This window comes from Babylonia areolata, chromosome 31 (genome assembly GCF_041734735.1).
Source record: "Babylonia areolata isolate BAREFJ2019XMU chromosome 31, ASM4173473v1, whole genome shotgun sequence".
NCBI classification, from domain to species: domain Eukaryota; kingdom Metazoa; phylum Mollusca; class Gastropoda; order Neogastropoda; family Buccinidae; genus Babylonia; species Babylonia areolata.
In genome coordinates, this window is record NC_134906.1 from 18,679,229 (window position 1) to 18,692,684 (window position 13,456).

Below are 13,456 nucleotides of genomic sequence, written 5' to 3' on the forward strand. Positions count from 1 at the left end.
CAAAACAACAAATAATGAATAAAAGTATGATCAAACATAACAATGAATAATGAAAAAATGTATGATCAAACAAAACAAGCAATAAATAATGAAAAACTGTATGATCAAACAAAACAATGAATAGTGAATAAATGTAGGATCAAACAAAACAACAAATAATGAAAAAATGTATGATCAAACAAAACAATGAATAATGAATAAATGTATTCAAACAATCAAGCAATAAATCGTGAATAAATGTAGGATCAAATAAAACAACAAATAATGAATAAAAGTATGATCAAACATAACAATGAATAATGAATAAATGTATGATCAAACATAATGAATAATGAATAAATGTATGATCAAACAAAACAAACAATAAATAATGAATAAATGTATGATCAAACAAAACAGACAATTAATAACTAATAAATATGTGGTCAAACAAAACAAAAACAAGCAAATAATAAATGTATAATCAGACGAACAATAAATAATGAACAAAAACACGACCAAACAAAACACAACAAAGAAAGGAGGAAGAAAAAGAACACAAGCAAGTGGGGTTAGTGAAATAAGCTCCGAAAACTAAGGCAAAAGCAAATCCAACCTGCTTCTTGGCAACAAGCAGTTCTCGCTTATATCTATCTAGCTCCTCTCTGAGCGAGCTCGCTTTCTTGAACTGCTGCTCAGCGAATGCCTGGAGCTCAGTGACCTGTGCCGATGAGCGCTGCTCAACCTGCTGCAGTTCCTGAGAGCAACAGGGAGGCAGACCGTAAGTGTTTGTGATCTGTCACGCTTCATTGTGTTTTTCTTCTGTTGAAGCAGTTAGTATGGTAATACATTATGTTTGTTTGATTGTAAGTCTTTAATCAAAAAAATGTTTAGATTACTAAGGTATACTTTTTTTCTTTTTTTTCTAATGTTCTAAAGTCTCTAATTTTTTTTTTTAATTAATCACTTTTCTGACTCATTCATTTAGCTCTTCATCCATCAGTCTATTCAATTTGTTGTTGTTTATTTTCATTCATCTATTTATTCATCTCATTCACCTATTAATTAATGGAACATTTGGCTTTGTATACAATAAGCTAAGCATTATGTCTAAAATAGAACATGAAAATGAAATAAAAGAACAGAAAAGAACAGAGAAAAGAAAAGAAAAGAAAAAAACAAAGAAAGAAGAAAATGAAAACGATGGATCCCATGACATTTTTTTGGCCACCCAGTTTTACTCTGTGGATTTAGTTGCATGAACACACACACACACACACACACACACACACACACTCCCTCTCTCTCTTCCTTTCCCATGTCACCTGACAGCTAAAATGATTTCAGGCCCAAAAGGAATACATGTAATAACGATAATTAATTTCAAATTTAACAAGTGTCCAAAACATGAAAAGGATGTTTAAAATCACTTTTTTTTCTTTTTCTCTTTGTTGTTGCAAGATCTTATCTTCAAGACAGACTGACACAGAGAGACAGAGACAGATGAACAGTTAGAGACTGATCCAAACAATTTGGGGAAAAAAACTGAACAAAAAAGCTAAACAAAAACAATGGTGATCAAAGTCTCTTACATGGGAATCCAATGCAAAAAAATGCAATGGTCACATCTATTGCACATGTATGATGATTGTCATAAAATGTTGAAGCATAATTTATCTTTTAAGGTTAAAAACTTCGTATTTGATTTTTCTTCCCAATCATTAAACTTAAAATCAAAACAGACAACTATTTCAATTACATTAAAATTGTCCTCCTTTTCATTTTTTCAAGCTTTTTGAATGTCATGTCCAATTTTCTCAAAACACACACACACACACACACACACACACACACACACACAAATTAAAGGCCATAACAGTCCTTAATTTCTTTCCCTTACAAGGATGCAAGGATGGTTTAAGGGTGAGTTAGAGTGGAAGAGGGGGTGTGGAGTGAGGGTGTAGATAATGAAGAATGACATACAACTGCACACTTCTCTTCACACATGTTGAAGATAATGAAGAATGACATACAACTGCACACTTCTCTTCACACATGTTGAAGATAATGAAGAATGACATACAACTGCACACTTCTCTTCACACATGTTGTAGATAATGAAGAATGACATACAACTGCACACTTCTCTTCACACATGTTGAAGATAATGAAGAATGACATACAACTGCACACTTCTCTTCACACATGTTGTACCTTGAGCTCACTGATTTTCAAGCTGATTCATTTTGGCACATAGTCAGAAAAAGTACAGAGTGCAATTCTTTTTTCCCCATACTTGAAGCTTACTTTTTCGAAATTTTATTTTCCCTTTAAATCAGTTAATTGTAATGTTGCATTTTTTTATAAAAATGTATAAAAAAAAATATTGTTTTAATATGAAAAGAAAAGAAAAGAAAATCAAGAAAGAAGGGATGAAATCACAGACATAATCATCAAAAGAAAACAAAATGTGGAACAATCACAATGCCATTTCATTTACAGAGTTCTTATGTGGCTCCCTGTCCAACCCACCCATAACCCCATTCCCCCTAAATTTCACATCTTAGTTCTAACATTATGTTATATATATATATATATATATATATATATATATATATATATATATATATATATATATATATATATATATATATATATAAAATAATAAAGTAGCATTCAGTATTTAAAATCTAGGCCCTATCACTTTAGTTTAAAATTCCAAACTTCATATACATCATGCATTTATGTTTACACTGGAGGAATTTAAAAAAAAACCAAATCAAATGTATACTTGTCCATAAATTTTTTTTTTTTTTTTTAAATCCAATTCAAAAGTTTTACTTATTTACGTTGACATTGAGGAGGTTTTTTTCCCTGAAAGAACATTAACATGTATTTCACCTGAGATTTGTAAGAACTCTTTTTAAGAATTCAAACTTTTTATTCATTCACCTTGAGTCATAATAAACTCCTATGAAACACACTTCACCAAAACGATTAATCACAACACTGACAAATCAAAAGAGCCACTCAACAACACTGGTTAGAAACAACAACTGCAATCGTGCCTTCCACAGCTTTAATGTGCCCCACAGAAAACAAAGACACGAGCTTGGCAACGTGTTTTCACTCTGACACAGAATGTCATGTCATCTACCGCTTCACGCCGTCGACGTCATACCTTTCTACTTTGCTCTAGCTGCTGCTGAATGTCGTTCAACGCACTCTCAAACTCCACGTGATCTTTCCGGAGCTTCTCATGCGCCTAAGGGGAGGCAAGACAACACACATCCACATGACCAAACACAGCAAGGTTATGAAGCACACGACATCCCAGACACCCCATCTCTCTCCACTCAACAACACAAGCAAGATATCAAACAAAAACAAAAAAACCCAAAAGAAACAAGGAAGGAAGAAGTCAGATTCCACAGCCTTCAAGAAGAAACAGTTCTACTTGGAAAATGTCAAGGAACCCAAACTTACCAAACAAAACTCCGAGAGAGAGACACAGAGAGAAAGAGAAAGAGGGAGAGAGAGACACAGAAAAGAACAGTGTGACGGAACATGGAGACAGACAGAAATAGACAAGAGATGGAGAATCTACAACCCAAGTTATAGTAAAAGATGTTAAAAAATAATGACACCTTTCCCACCACAGCCGAGCAAGTTCCCACATGTCCTGTGTTAAGACACAAGCTGAAACATTCTTTCCTAAAAATGCAAGCAGCTCAATACAGTCATGAACACATCCTTACATATGATTTCCCCAACTCTAAAACATTAAAAAAGAAAAAAAAAAGTGAATACTATATCATCCTATGTAAATATATTACCAATTGTTTCATTACTGACATTATCATTATCATGATCATAGACCTGCTATTGTATGGAACGCTTCATCTTGAGGAATATTCTACACAGGCTGTAGCAACTCTGAGTCTACACGCATTTTGAGCAGCTATTTTTTCAAGCACAAGACAGTTAATAAAGCAGCCAGTGCCTAGCTGCTACATGGAGCACAAAGTACATGGCCACAATGTTCACATATCAAGGCCATACTGAGTGAGTTCTGTGTGACAGACAGCAGGAAGGAAGGAGAAAGAAAAAGGGCTTGGAAGTGGAAGAGGAATGAGTGAGAGAGAGAGAGAGAGAGAGAGAGAGAGAGAGAGAGAGAGAGAGAGAGAGAGAAGAAGAAGAAGAAGAAGAAGAAGAAGAAACAGACAGACAGGCAGAGACAGAAACCGGAGTAAGAGAGAGACAAACTGGGGGAGACACATACACTGAGTAAAAAAACTTTTTTTTTCATTTAGATGTTGAACTGCGAAACAATTACTAGCTTCTGGTTTCTTGAATGACTACTGCAAAGAGAGTTACATCAAACATGCCTACATCATTTAACAAGTCTGTACTGAAGAGCATTATTAAAAACAACAAAAAAAGAAAAGAAAAAAAGGATAGTGCCTGTATTATACAGCAAGAGAGAAAGAGAGAGAGAAGACAATGGCCATATTCTAAGCAGTTTTTCTTTTCAATAAACTACCAAAACTGCAGCAAAAATGACAAAGAAAAAAATTACATCCAAAAAAAAAAAGAGAACACAAAAGGTACAATAAAATCATACACAGAAATAAGCTTTGGAAAAACGTCCTATGATAGGCATTATTCATCAGTTGTTCCTGTTCCCTAAATCAAAACAATCAGTCAGGAAAAAAAGCTTGTTCATTTTCCAAAATGCTGTCCTAAATTCAAGAAAAAAACCCTCACAAACATGAGACAATATCATCTGAGACAACTGTGAATGAAGCTGAAAATTAACATGCAACATAGCATCACTGTGTGTTAGTGTTTGCTGCGTATTTGCACATACTGGTCTTGTCGACCAAGCATTCAAAAGGTCATCTTTCGTCTGTCAATCTATAAAGGACAAATCATTCCAGAAATGTTGTTCAGTTCTAACTACCAGAGAAACAAAATCAGTACAAGGTAATTAAAAAAAAAAAAAAAAATTGTTGCACAAATATTCTATTTGTATGTTGTTTACTTTTCTTCATTTGTTTGGGGTGGGTCTTCTCAAAAAATAGAAATTACAGAAAGCTTTTTTAGAAATAAAAATCAAGAAATAAAAATCTTGAAAAACAAGACAGCTCCCAATTTGATACGACATAGAATCCATCTCATAGTGCTGATTTGATCTGACACTAAATCAATTTCATAATATTGCAGATTTGATCTGAGTATCAATCTCATAATATTGCAGATTTGATCTGATACAGAATCAACCTCATAATATCGCTGATTTGATCTGATACAGAATCAACCTCATAATATCGCTGATTTAATCTGATACAGAATCAACCTCATAATATTGCTGATTTGATCCAATACTGAATCAACCTCATAATACCGCTGATATGATCTGATACAGAATTAACCTCATAATATCGCTGATATGATCTGATACAGAAGTAACCTCATAATACTACAGATATGATCTGATACAGAATCAACCTCATAATACTGCAGATTTGTTCTGATACAGAATCAACCTCATAATACTGCAGATTTGTTCTGATACAGAATCAACCTCATAATACTGCAGATTTGTTCTGATACAGAATTAACCTCATAATACTGCAGATTTGTTCTGATACAGAATCAACCTCATGATATTACTGATTTGATCCACACTGCTGATTTGATGTGATACAGATAAATCTTTAAAAATAAAAGCTGATTTGGTCCAATACAGGATCAAATTCATATTGCTGTTTTGATCTGATGCAGAATCAATCTCATAATTACCCACAACCAAGCTAACTGCCGTGGCCATCAACAACCACACAATCACACAAATACATTTTTGCTTCTCCCACAGTCTAAATTCATCAAGCCATTACAAATCACACACAACCTGAGTCAGAGGCTCACGACTTTACAAGGAGTATCTCCAACCACCACCAAGAGCCGCCAGCACAAAACGAAATAAAACAAACAACTGAAAACAAAACAAAACAAAACTGAGCAAGAAGGGAAACTGGGTGCGAACACAAAACTCCTACCTCTGACGATTCTTTGCGTAGTCGCTGGACCTCTTCGTACGACACAGACAGTGCATTGGCTAACTCGTTCTTCTCCTTGTTTCTGTCCTCCATTTCTTTTTCTGCACACAAAAAACTCATAAACGTAAGGATACTACAAAATTATTACGCAATGATAAGACAACAATAAAGGGTAGTAACTCTCTCTCCATTCAAAAAGTACACACTTTCAAGTCAATGCTGCTTATGTTACCAGTTCAGCCAGAACACGGGTAAATAAAAGGTACAGAGGAACAAACCCAGACACTTCCTCAAAAAAAGGAAGTTCCAGGCCTGTTCTTACACCCATCACTTGACATGTGCACACAGCAGCAATGATAGAAGAAATGTGCAAACACAAATACGCTTTTTGTTAAAGCCTTTGGTCCTGAATATACTGCACAGACGATACAGAACAAAAGCATGGTGTCTTATCTGTATCTTGTGTGTATGTATGCGTGGATGGTTGGTGTTGTTATCATGTGCTACCATTCAAATTGCACAGACACTTGGTAATAGTTACACCGGTTTAATCCACCATCTTGATCCAGATATGTCGTCACGCTTCCTGTGACCTTTGACTCTTTATAGTAATTATTTCCCTTGTATTACTATCTAGGTACAGACACGACATCCCTCCCTTACTTTAATTTAACCCCTAGGCTGCCTGCATGACGAGATAACTCGTCATGGCAAGCATGTATGCTTCGCTGCCTGCATGACGAGATAACTCGTCATCGAAATATTCTGACTTTTCCCTGGTTTGCATTCACTTCCTTGGCAAAAATAGTGGTAGCTTTAGCCTGGGGAATCTCTCTAGATTCTATTCATAGCTAGAAACCCCATCTACGTCATGAAGCAGTCCTTTATTTGAACGTTTTGGTTGGGTCACTGTCCAAGTGTTTGCCTGACTTCTCTCCTCGCTCGCTCAACAAAATGTCGGACTGACGCCGTGCTCAAGACATGCGATCGTGACGAACTAAATCAAAAATGATTTCTTTCTTTAGCTGATGCTCAGAAAGAACTGAAGCGTAAATTCGAAGGAGAAGATAGAGATGAACATTTATAGGACGATCTGATAGAAAATAAAGGGAGCAATCAAGAGAGTGGCCAAGATGCAACTGTCAGTGAGTGATGTCAGCTGTACAGCTGTTAGCAGACGACAGATGACCGAATTGGCAGCAGAGCGATATTCTTGGCACGTAGCCAACGCGGTCTGATGAGAACTGAATCAAGTGACCGTGTGAGAGGGGTGAGGAGGAGGGGGGGGTGGAGACTGAGGGGGCGTGGCCTCACATCCATCTTATCACTTGGAGAAGTCACAATGTATTGTGTATCTATCTCTTAAAAAAAAAAATATATATATATATATATTGTGGTTGTTCTAGTATGATTTTGTGTTTGCAGATATCCATTTGTCCAGAAAATATGATGTTTTTGTGCAAATTACCTGACTAATGTTTGTAATGAACAAGTTGAAAATGTGACAAAAAACAAAACACTGATTTCAAAACAACAACATGTCACTAAAAATATATAAAATGGGAAAATAGCATGTGTTTTGTATTCTTTATTCATTTACCTTTCAGAAAATATATACTTTTATGGGTCTTTCTCCAATAACAAAGAGCACAGAATTTTTGGAAAATTTATACCCGTTTTTTGTGAAAAAACCCTGGCAAATAGATTTCACTTAAATCTTATTCTCCTGGCAGCGAAAGGGTTAAAATCAGTTTAAAATTACCCAACAGATCTCAAACAGAATTAGTAATTGTTTTAGGTATGAAATACTACCTTCCTATGTAAAAATACTCAACTTAATCAATTGGAAACTCTTTACATTGTGATTCACTCTCATAATGTCTGAATTTGTTTTGTGTTTCAAAAACATAAACATTAAAGAAATTAATTACAAACAAATTTATGTTCACCCATATTCATTCAAAACTTCTGACAAACTAAATACAACAATTAAGAAATGAAAGCATTGTCTCTTGAGTTTTCAATCTTAAACTCTTTCTAAATACAACAATTAAAAAATGAAAGCATTGTCTCTTGAGTTTCAATCTTAAACTCTTTCAATGTCTGTTTTTCTTACGCATTCTCACATTCATTCAAAGTTTGTCCTTCTCTCTCCTTCTTTCTCTCCCTTTTCTTAAAATAAATCAATGTCCAACATTCAGTGGGAGTATTATCACTGTAGTAAATGAAATTAAAATAAAGCACATTGAATGAACTATCTGTTCTACTAATCCAAATACACACGCATTCATTCCCAGTCTCTCTCACTCTCAGCTTGTCACATAATCCTCAAGCTTTCTGGGTCTTGTCTTTGTGCGCTCCGATTTTCGGACTGGGGTTGCAGTACAGGTTTTGGGGGGTGATGGGGTAGGGTGTCTGGAATTGAGTGGGGCCTCTGCTAGGGGTTGGGGATGGGGTGGGTTTTCACTGTCAGCTGTTGGAAGGTCGGTGAACTGGGTTGCCTCCCGTGGACTGCTGGGCTCATCACTACTTGGGCTGTGAAACTTCTTTACATGGGATGAGTTGCGGGAGATTTTCACACCGCTTGGAGACTGGACTGTCACTTTGCTGCCTGATTTCTCGATGACTTCATATGGTTCTGGCAGGAAGGTTGTGTCCAGCTTCCCTTGTTTCTGGTCTCTTTTCAGCAGGACGGTGTCTCCGGGCATGATGTTGCACTCAGTCGCTCCTCGTTTCTGGTCAGCATTCAACTTTGAAAGTCCTTTCCTTTCAGCGTCATGGTCTTGGACTTCTTGGTCAATGTAGTCGCTGGGCAACTGGGGAATCTTTGTTCGGATTTTGCGTCCAAACAGTAATTCTCCTGGGCTCTTTCCAGTTGAAGGATGTGGAGATGCTCTGTATACTTGCAAGTATTTCAGAATTTCATCCTTCCAGTCTTTTCCCTCTGCTTGTGCGATCTTCATTCTCTTCAGAAGCGATTCATTTTGGCGTTCAACTTCACCGTTTGCTTGCGGCCATCTTGGTGTAACTCTGATGTGTTTGGCTCCAATGTCTTTCATGTAGTCTGCGAAGACTTCAGATTTGAACTGCGGCCCATTGTCAGAGTGTATTGTGAGCGGCATTCCATGTCTGGCAAATATTGTCTTTAACACTGCCACAGTCTTTTCAGCTGTTATAGATTTCATGATGGCAATCTCGTAGTACCGGCTGTAGTAATCAATGACTACAAGTACTGAGTGTCCTGATGGCAGCGGTCCTAGGAAGTCCATGGCTAGGTCTTCCCATGGTGCGTTTGGTAGTTTGGTGCTCTTCACTGGTTCAGGCGGGTTAGCTCGGCTTACCAGTTGGCAGCCATGGCAGGTCTTGCAGTATTTCTCGGCTTGTTTCTCCATGCCGGGCCACCAAACTTTGGTTCTTAGGTTCTGTTTTGTTCCAACTATACCCATATGTCCTTCATGGGCTAGTGTCAGAATGCGAGGTCTCAATGTTTTGGGGATCACAATGCGGGAACCTCTCAGCACTATGTTGCCAACAGTACACAGTTCATGGCTCACAGCGGCATACAGCTTGTCACAATTGTGCCACTGTCCTGTCTCTATGCATTGTCTGACTGTCTCCAGCTCGTCGTCTTCAGCTGATGCTTTTTCAATTTCAGCCGTTGTCACAGCACATGGCGTTGCGTTGTTTGTGACGAATCTGACGTGTTCTTCAGCTTCTTCAGAAACGTTTGAGAATGGTGGAGGGGTCTGGGTAGGCAAGAGTCTGGACAATGGATCAGCAATGTTGGCTTTTCCTGGGATGTACACGACTCGGAATTGGTAGGCTTGGAGTCGAAGTACCCATCTCTCGATCCGAGCACTTGGTTTCGAGTGGGGGCCATAGATGGTCTGGAGAGGTTTGTGGTCTGTGAGAAGATCAAAGTTCAGTCCGTATATGTAGGGATGAAATTTCTCGCATCCCCAGACGATTGCAAGAGCCTCTTTTTCTGTCTGCGAATATCTCTTCTCTACAGCGGTCAGACTTCGACTTGCATAGCTGATGAATCTGGCTCCTTCTTTCTGTCTCTGGACTAGAACTGCACCTAATCCAACTGGCGAAGCATCACAGATGATTTGAGTTGGCGCCTTGGGATCATAGTAGCCTAATGTCTTTGCACTACCTAGGGCTTCTTTCAGTGACTTGAATGCTTCTTTCTGCTCTGGGCCAAAATGAAACTTTTCAGCTTTTCTGGTCAGCCTGCGTAGGGGCTCAGTCAATGTCGCGAAGTTTGGGATAAAACGTGCGCAGTAGTTTGCTAGCCCAAGGAAACTCCTCACTTCACTGATGTTCTGTGGCTCACGGGCGTTGATCACAGCTTCAACCTTATCCTTTGCAGGGTCAAGGCCTTTGGCAGTCAGCTTGTGTCCGAGGAACTCAATCTCGTCTTTTCTGAAATGGCACTTGTCCGGATTCAGTGTTAAACCTGCATCTTGGAGTCTGTGGAGTGTCTGCTGCAGTCGCTCATCATGCTGCTTTCTGTCTGGCACATGTATGATGATGTCATCTGAGAGACTGGCCACACCAGGGATGCCTTGTAACACCTGTGCTATTTCATGTTGGTATATCTCACTTGCTGCATTGATGCCCATCACCAATCGCTTATACCTGTAAAGTCCACAGTGTGTAACAAAGGTAGTGATGTCTCGTGAGTCTGGGTGTAGCTCCAGCTGGTGGTAGCCCATCTTCAGATCCAGTTTTGTGAAGACTCTACTTTCAGCCATGTCTTGCAGTAGCTCTTCAACTGTTGGTATTGGATGGCGTTCTCTCTGAACGGCCTCATTGACACGTCGCATGTCCACACACATACGGATGTCATTGTTGGCTTTCGGCACGATCACTACCGGGCTTACCCAGGGAGTAGGCTTCTCCACGGGCTCGATGATGTCACTGTTGAGAAGTTCTTTGATCTTGGCCTCTACCTTGGTTCTGAGTCCAAATGGTGTTCGTCGTACTGGTTGTGCGACTGGCTTTATCTTGGGGTCTACAGTGAGTTCGACTTGGCGTCCTTGCAGCTTTCCAAACCCTGTGAACAGTGGTTTGAACTTAGTCTTGATGTCTTCGTTCTCATCTGCTGACACGTTCTGAACATTCAGTCCGATATGAAGTACATTTAGCTCCATGCTAGTTTTTCTGCTAAGCAGCGGGTCTGCATCTTCTCTGATCACAATGAAGTCGGCTATAGCTTTATTTTCACCAGCACACACTTCTGCTTCAAAACAACATACTGTCTGTAGTGGTGTAGTTGATGTGTAGGGGTACAGCTTTTTGGTGCATTTCTTGATTTTGTGTTCTATGTTCTTTGACTTCAGTTTTGACCACAGTTTTTCACTGATTATGTTGATGTCGCATCCGGAATCAACAATACAGTCAACAGGCACACCTCCTACTTGGATAGCGAGTTTACTGTCTCTGACGGTAGTCTCCCTAGTCATGAATACGTGGACCGTCTCTTCATCGCTTTCTGATTCTGAGTTTTCTGCGTCAAGCTGATTCACTCGATTTCTGTTTCCTCTACTTTGCTGTCTACCTTCCTCTTGGTTCTTATTTTTCCGTGGTCTAGCATCTCGATGATCTGTCCTTTCTCTCTTAGATCTAGAACGGCACATTTTTTGGAAGTGATTTGCTCCACCACATTTGCGACATATTTTGCCTCTGGCAGGGCAACTTGGGTTACTGCCATAGTGATCAGTATTACCACATCTATAGCACTCACCTTTGCTTGACTTGTTTTTGTGACTGTTCGTGTTACTATTAGTGTGTATTCTGGCCACTGCTCCATTTCCACCCGAATGATCTTGTTTCATCTGTCTAGCTTGTTCATCTACGGCTTCATGTGTTGCTGCAATCTTGAGAGTCTTTGCTAAATCTAGTTCATCTCCCTGTTCTAGCAGTTTGCGTCGCAATCTGTCAGATTTCACTGTTTGCACAACTTGATCTTTGATCTGGTCTTCTATATTATCGAACTCACAACCATCTGCGTTCAGTCTCAGTCTACCCACGAATTGAGCAACAGTTTCCGTGTCATTCTGGGTTAGTTTTCTGAACTGGTGTCGCTGAAATGTCTTGTTTGGTTTCACTTTGAAGTGTTTTGTCAGTGCCGTCACTGCTTCATCATATTCTGTTGCTGTTCCTTTGTCTGGAAGATCTGCAAAAATGTCTCTCACCTCCTTGCCTGCCGTATATAGCAAGAGTGCTCTACGTTGTTGCCTCACGTTGTCTGTACTGTCCTCGTTGACAAATAAACCAACACTGTCTGCATAGGCTTCGAACTCTTCTATCCACGAAGTCCACTTGATGCTAAGAGTTTGTGCGTCACCTCCCGCTTCAAACGCTTGTGGTCGTCCTAGAAGGTTTATACTCGTCGCCATTGTCTTATCTGTATCTTGTGTGTATGTATGCGTGGATGGTTGGTGTTGTTATCATGTGCTACCATTCAAATTGCACAGACACTTGGTAATAGTTACACCGGTTTAATCCACCATCTTGATCCAGATATGTCGTCACGCTTCCTGTGACCTTTGACTCTTTATAGTAATTATTTCCCTTGTATTACTATCTAGGTACAGACACGACACATGGTTGCCTTAATTACACATGAATGATAAGGAAACAGGTTATGAATTCATAAAAATAATGATATAAAAAAAATGTGATAACAGGTCTGTGTCGTATGTCATTGGTGCTGTGTGCACATGTCAAGTGATGGGTGTAAGAACAGGTCCAGAACTTCCGCTTTTGAGGAAGTGTCTGGGTTTGTTCCTGTGTACTTTTTATTTACCCGTGTGCTTAGTGAATTGGTAGCATAAGCAGCACTGACTTGAAATTGTGTTTGTTTCAAATAGAGAGTTACTTGTTTACTGTTGTTTAAAACAACAACTACAACATCAGTGAAATAGATGATGATACGAAAAAACATGAACACTAGTGTAATGATGGTGAATCAGTTTGAAGTCATTCTGCATCATCATCATCTCCACAAATGCTGGAGGTTTACATGAACCCAACAGACGACAGCACTCATGCTGATTTTCACAACAACTGTCACCATCATCATCACTATCATAATGACAACCACAAGGATGTGCATTTCAGCAGTAAAGATTAAGCAGGCATACAATGGACGACAGTTAAGGTTAAAAGGTTATAAAAGTTCCATAGCCTTCTATAGCCATAGGGACAGTGAATTCCTATCCACTGTGACTCGGGCTTGGCAAAGAAGGTGGGACCCAATCCTCCCCTTCCACCGTTTTAACCTTCCCCTGCCACAGTCAGGTTCCCATCCACACCTGGGTGGAGTGAGGGAAATCAGAGTAAGGTATCTTTCCCGAGGACACAACACCATGCCAAAACAGGACCTGAAACCCTGATCCCTGATG

At 39.0% G+C, this 13,456-nt stretch overlaps 1 protein-coding gene across 7 annotated transcripts in view; it reads right to left on the reverse strand.

Moving 5' to 3' along the window:
* Window positions 1–13,456, reverse strand: part of LOC143276269 (uncharacterized) — a 143,041-nt gene that overhangs the window by 16,634 nt on the left and 112,951 nt on the right. For 4 of the 7 annotated variants that reach the window (XM_076580762.1, XM_076580761.1, XM_076580764.1 and 1 more), the window contains 3 exons: window positions 6,042–6,142; window positions 3,161–3,244; window positions 596–736 (listed from right to left, as the gene is read on the reverse strand). In XM_076580762.1, coding sequence (XP_076436877.1) covers window positions 596–736; window positions 3,161–3,244; window positions 6,042–6,142 — 326 coding nt within the window. The remainder of the gene's footprint in view (window positions 1–595; window positions 737–3,160; window positions 3,245–6,041; window positions 6,143–13,456) is intronic. The other 3 variants (XM_076580763.1, XM_076580765.1, XM_076580766.1) reach the window with 3 other exon arrangements.